The following is a 6,162-nucleotide window of genomic DNA, read 5'->3' on the forward strand; positions in this document are numbered from 1 at the left end:
AACATCAATTATCCTACGATTGTAAGGATCCACCTAAACTGTTCTCTAGAAACAGCATTTGTGCCTTTAATCTGTCTTATTAACAGGGACAGAGGAACAAAAACGTTCTTGTTTGCAAATAAACATCTGAAAGAATACAGTAACAGCTGATCTGGGCCAAGGCATCAACACAAAGTGCTGATTGTGAAGAAGACAAAGCAAAGGAGTCTGGAGCAAGAGACTCAGCTGAGAACTTGCTCGAATGAGCAACACCGTGAGCTTCCTCCACCAGACCCAAGGTCCCCATCTGCAACAAAGACATACCAGTAGGGGCTCCAGGCTTGTGACCACCTGAACAGAAAGGAGTCACTGCCACCAACAGCACTGTGCAGTTTATTAACCATTCAAGTACAGTAGCATCTGGTAAAATCGGGACAGGATTGGGATTGAAAAGTGAACAGATATTCAGCATCTAACACTTTAAAAGAAGCCACTACATACTCTTTTCACAAATGTTTTCACAGAGCCAATACAGTACTAGCCATTAACCCAGTACACCAAGGGTACTGAAGTAGAAAAGATGCAACAAGAAAAATAGCTACATTAAAAAGACCAACACTTTAGAAAAAGAGTAAAACACTTTTAGTTTCTCCCCTTTAGCCCCTAAAACAACGTCATCTTACAGTCTGATCTACCTATACAGTCCTACATCAGCTTCTAGAATATTTGTCAGGAGGGAAAAAAAATAAAATGACACTGGCCAGTACAGTCTTTGGATATTTAGGAAGGGGAAGGGGAGAAAGTCAGTTCTCAGAAGAAAATTAGTCAGCTTCAGTCTCATCAGCAGGATCTTTGGACTCTTTGTTCTTCCGCACCTCTTCCACGTGCTTATCCTGTAAAGGAATTGCATTTACCATCAGTCAAATAAAAAAGCCTGTCATTCTTGAATCCCAAGGGGCCCACCACAGCCTCAGGACACATGACAGCCCACAAGAATCACAAAACCTGATACCATCTGCAAACCTTTGGTCACTTAAGGAACCTAATGGCTAAGTCTCCTACTGTTCTTCCAATGAGTGAGCAGCGATGAAATTACTGCAATACACCATCTGCAGTTACTAGTCCTCTGATGTCATGTGCTATATCCCAAAATAGGTGACAAAAAGCCACCAGATGCCTTTAGCAAGGCAATTCACTGGTGCCTCCAACGGCAAACTCTTGCCCCCTCCACAAAGGAAGAATCTAACCTTCTCTCGCAAACGCTCCAATTTGGCAGCCATTTGTGCCTCTCGGTTTTCTTTGTTAGCTTCCATCTTGTGGGTCAGTTTCTCCTCCGCCATTTTGCTGAAATTGTTGTTCTCTTCTATTGCTTTCTGAAGCACTTCTTTCTCATGCTCTCGTTTCTCAGCAAGCTGCTTTAAGACCTCAGCTTCGTGGGACTGGAATAAAGTTTAACAGGCTAGGCGCTCTGAAATGTCTTTGACATTAACACTGTAATATAAAATTACTATCTAAATTGAAACTAGGGTTCCTTGAAATAATACTGAAAATATCCTTATTATAAAATATGTGAAATCATCTTTTTCCCAGTGTTTGTGTTTACTTTAGAAAACTGCACATATTGGTTCAGAGACCTTTTTGTCCAATTTTCTGTTAAGGAAATCCTTGTAAGATTTACTTTATAATGATACCCAGATGACTTCCCGCAAGAATACTTAGGAATGGAACTTTATTATGAAGGAGTTTGGCTAATTTAATGTCCAAAGTTATCTCAAGAAAGTTAGCTGATTGTAAAATTTTTAGAGATAATAGATAAACAGATAAACAGGATGAGATGTATTTGGCAGCATCAAGTGGCTGGTGTAACTGCAGAGCACGTGCCTGGCAAATTCTCTTGCACGACACCCTCGTAAAGATAGTTGTTTCACTGTATTTGGCCAGTTACTATGTAAAGTACAAGGTAATTACCAGAGGGCCAGTGGTGACTCTTAAAAACCTTCCCTTTGCCAGCTCCCAGCTGGATAGCTTCCTCCTCCATGAACTCAAACTATACATAAAAGCAGGCAAGAGCTGGGAACATATGGCTCTTGCCTATAACCCTAGCTACTCAGAAGGCTGAAATCTGAGGATCACAATTTGAAACCAGCCCAGGCAGGTAAATCTGTGAGAATCTCATCTCCAATAAAATTACTCAGAAAAAGCTGGAAGTGGCGCTGTGGCTCAAGTGGTAGAGTGCAAAAGCTCAGGGACAGCACCCCAAGCCCCAGGACCAGGAAAAAAAAAAAAAAAAGGGCAGGCAGCAATATGAACACTGCTATTCTTCCTGACAAATGATCCAGTTGGCGGAAGGTCACTGCACATATAAAGCAAGTAGCAGTGAAAGGTACAAGGTAGCTTACAGTAGCTTAAAATGGAGTCTGTCTGCCAGGTGCTGGGGAGTCACACCTATAATCCTAGCTACTCACGAGGCTGAGATCTAAGGACTGAGGTTTGAAGTCAGCCTGGGCAGGAAAGTTGGTGAGACTCTTATCTCTAATTTATAGCCAAAAAAAGCTGGAAGTGAAGCTGTGGCTCAAGTGGTAGAGCCTGGGCTTTGAGCAAAAAAAACTCAGGGACAGAGCCTAGGCCCTTAGTTCAAACCCCAGGACTGGCACACATGCACATATACATACACACGTGTGTATGTATGTGTGTATGTGTGAGAATTCAGAGCACACCAGCAGTGCTCACCTGCACAAGTGACTTCACTTGTGCCTTTGTTTCCCCAACTTTAAAATACAACTCTTTAGATTCTTTTTAAAGATAGCTACTAGTTACACTTGCCAAGAAAAGGCTACAATATCTAGCAATTTAAGATGTTTTTAACATATAACTCTCAAAAACAAAACTAGAGACAATTCTCTACCAACAAAGGCTCTAATTTTTAAAGAGGAAGCACAAGAAGTAGGAGCTAGTTCTAAGGATGGGCTTTAATTCTGGCTCCAACACTTACACAAGCTAAAGAACTTTGGACAAAGACTTAAAATTCCCTAGACAATCTCCTAGCTTCCATTATTTGAGGCACCATCTATATTGTAGACACATTATATAAAAGGAGAATGTGAGAAAATGAACTGGCATGTAACAGTTCAATAAATGACAGCCGATATATTCTTCCTGTCATTGGCATAAGTGATTCTTTTTATAGCTACAATCACAGGGTGGCTATAATCTATTATCTTCCTTGTATGGAACTAAAACCTGTTTGCTCCATTACATTAATGAATACCCTCTTTCCTGTGAATTGGCACATTTACCTTGCGTCTTTCTTCTGCAGCTTCCAATTTCTTCTGAATTTCCTCCAGGGAAAGATCCTTCTTCTTTGGAGGGGAAAGGGGGAAATCAGGGACAGATTCTTTTGACCGAGGGCTGAGAATCAGCTCAAAAGCCTGGCCTGAGGCTCGCTTCTCCAGTTCCTTCACCTGAATATCTGGAGTTGATGATATTTATGATAATTCAGAAAAACAGGGTTCACCTATTCTAATAAATGGTTTCATAATTTTCTAAAAACCCAATCAATTTAATGAGTAGAATTAGGACTGATACAGTTGTGGCTAGAGTCAAGAAATTACTACTTAAACACCATCTCCCATACAAAGCTCAACATCTTTGGATTAGTAAATACCATTTTGAGGAATTTGTATTTGACAATCATCTTAATGAACAATAGAATTGTGCAAATTCCACAATATTGCTTTGTACCAAGCCAAATCGTCTAATTATGAAACAATTATGAGCTCTCATTACATTCAAGTGATAATCATTTTTTTTATTCATAAAATAGGGTGTTTTTTTGGGAAGACGGGAATGAGAACCAGATTGAAAGTTTAAGACCTGTGCCATCTCCTATTCTAAAACCATAAACCCACTGAGATTACAGCTTTTTCTAAACAGATTACCTACCAGAAGAAGCCATGGTGAATAGAAGACAAGAGACTGGCAGTGTATTCTACACAAATCCACTGGTAAAGAAAGCCCTGGAAATGATTTTCAAAAGCATGCAGTCAATTTCTTTGCGTTTCTATGTCATCAAAACAAAAGGACCTCAAATAACATCCACATAAATCAATGTTAGATAATTCACAATGTGGAAATAAGAGATCACTAATCGTTCACAAAATTATCAGTGTTTCTTAAAAATGCTAAGATAGATTTGAATTGATTTGACATTGGCTGCAGAAAATCGTTGAGGCTGCTCTTTCAAAAACCAACAGTTGGATTTTTTTTTTTTTAATTTAAGGAGCTTAAGCCCCAGGCTGAAGGATTCCCCCAACCACGAACTAATTTTTTTCCTCCCCTAAAATAGTCCAGATTCAACCCAACAGTGAGATCGGAGCCATCTTAAACACTGCCTACAGGTCATTGTGCAAATGAAATACCCATCTCTGCTTTGTCTGTGTCTGCCACGGCAGATAACAAAACGCCCAAGGTAGTCATTAACCAATAACATTCAACTCCTATTGTTTCTGGGGTTTAGATTCCTTGATCAACAACGTGCAAAACTGTGTTTTATGAACCTCTACGGTATTTTTTTTTTTCCTACGTAGCCGAGGTTGACCTGGAACTCTCAATCCTCCCGCCTCAACCTCTGGAGTGCTAGGATTACAAGACGTGCACCACCACACCCAGCTCAGCTTTGAAACTACGCTATTTGCTGCCTTCTGTTGTGAAAAAAAAATCTAAGCTCAGCTGTCAATTTCCTCCACCACCACCACAACCACCACCCCCCACCAAGATCATGGCTCTTGCAGCCCCTAAGCTAGTAAAAAAAAGCAAACAACTACAGGCTCCCAACAGCTAGAAACTGGAATCGGAGGCAGCAAAATGTCCATTCGGGCACAGCATCCAACGCAGCACCAGACCCCAGCTTGGGCGTGGCCCGGGCCAAGCGGAGCAAAGCGGGCAGGCACCCCCGCCAATCAGAGCCCGCCCTGCGCTCCCGCGCCCGGCCCCGCCCCCTGCCTCCCCGCGCCTTTTCGAATCTCCGAGAACTCGCAACACCCCGGAGCCCGCGCGCGTGGGTAGGGGAGGGCGGGGCGGGGCCAACGGTCCCATTCGGTAACTCCGCCCCTCCCAGGCTCTCCCCGCACCGACGGGCCCCCCCCCCAACTCCCGCCAAAATCACCTCGAGGCCGCTGCCGCCGCCACCCCCCTCGCCGCAGCACCGCGTGGGGCACGCCCGGTGAAAACCAGCCGGCCGATGGCCCCGCTGCCGACTCGCCCCCTCCCTCGTCGTCCCTATCTCCCACCCGCGCCCTCCAGCTGTCCACAACCCCCCGATCTCAAACCCAAGCCCCAGCGGGCGCCTCCCCTCAGCCACCGAAGAGGACGAAGGCAGGAAGGGGGCGCGGCGCTCGGCGCCCGCAGCCCAGTCCTGAGTCGGCGGGGGCGCGCTCGGGACCTCCAAACAATGGGGACCCCGGAGGAGCCGCCCCTGAAGGGCGAGGGAGGCACCCGAGGGCCCACGCCCCCTATTGTCTCCTTGACGGAGACCCCCAACTGACGCCCCAAACCAACCCAGCCAGCTGCGCCCCCCTCCCCGGACTTCCGCGCCCCCTGGGAGCAAAGACAAAGCCGAGGCTCCGCCTGAGCCACACACAAAGCCCCGCGACCCCCGCCCGCCCAGCCCGCGGCTCCGCCCGCAGCCCTCGACGAGGGGCTGCTCTCGGGGGCCCGCCCCTCCCGCCCGCCCGCCGACACCCGCTGTCAGTCCCCAGCCCGCCGTCGCAGCCTCCTCGGAGATTCCCGCACACACCTGCTCCGTCCGAGCCGCCTGGCCACACTCTGAGCACCAACAGACCTGGCCGCGCACAAAAGCGCCAAACAGGGGCACGTGACCTGCCCACGGAGCCCCCCCATTGGCTGAGCGCAGCGGCACGTGCTGACCACGCCCATAGTCAGGGCGGACCCCCGCTCCTTCTGTACCGGAGCATCTCGGGAAATGTAGTCCGGGCTAGCAGGGCAAGAAGACAATGCAAAGGGTGGGGACGCCTGGGGTGGGGTGGGGTCTTTCCGGGGATGAGCGGATAACTGGGGTGACGACGTTAGAGCCGAAGAGGGCGTTGCCGTGGTCCTCAGGAATGAATCGGAATTGGTTCTCCATCTCTTGGAAAAGGGCAGGACGGAACCGAGGGGGTGGGGGTG

At 46.9% G+C, this 6,162-nt stretch overlaps 1 protein-coding gene across 1 annotated transcript; it reads right to left on the minus strand.

The window, feature by feature from the left end:
* Positions 1-356: 356 nt before the first annotated feature.
* Positions 357-5,883, minus strand: Stmn1 (stathmin 1). Its single transcript, XM_042688707.1, has 5 exons — positions 5,774-5,883; positions 3,922-3,995; positions 3,276-3,448; positions 1,227-1,418; positions 357-872 (listed from the first exon to the last, which is right to left on the minus strand). Exons 2-5 carry the CDS (start codon positions 3,932-3,934, stop codon positions 801-803), a joined length of 450 nt encoding a protein of 149 aa, XP_042544641.1. The 5' UTR covers positions 3,935-3,995; positions 5,774-5,883; the 3' UTR covers positions 357-800.
* Between the last annotated feature and the right edge of the window lie 279 nt (positions 5,884-6,162).

The sequence above is a fragment of the Dipodomys spectabilis genome, unplaced genomic scaffold (assembly GCF_019054845.1).
Source record: "Dipodomys spectabilis isolate Male_0828 unplaced genomic scaffold, ASM1905484v1 ptg000118l, whole genome shotgun sequence".
Taxonomy (NCBI): domain Eukaryota; kingdom Metazoa; phylum Chordata; class Mammalia; order Rodentia; family Heteromyidae; genus Dipodomys; species Dipodomys spectabilis.

Coding starts and splice junctions, on each gene's coding strand:
- Stmn1 (XM_042688707.1), bottom strand. Junction 1,419..3,275: donor CTGCAGAAGAAAGACGCAAG/GTAAATGTGCCA, acceptor ACTTTATTCCAG/TCCCACGAAGCTGAGGTCTT. Junction 873..1,226: donor TGGAGCGTTTGCGAGAGAAG/GTTAGATTCTTC, acceptor ATTCCTTTACAG/GATAAGCACGTGGAAGAGGT.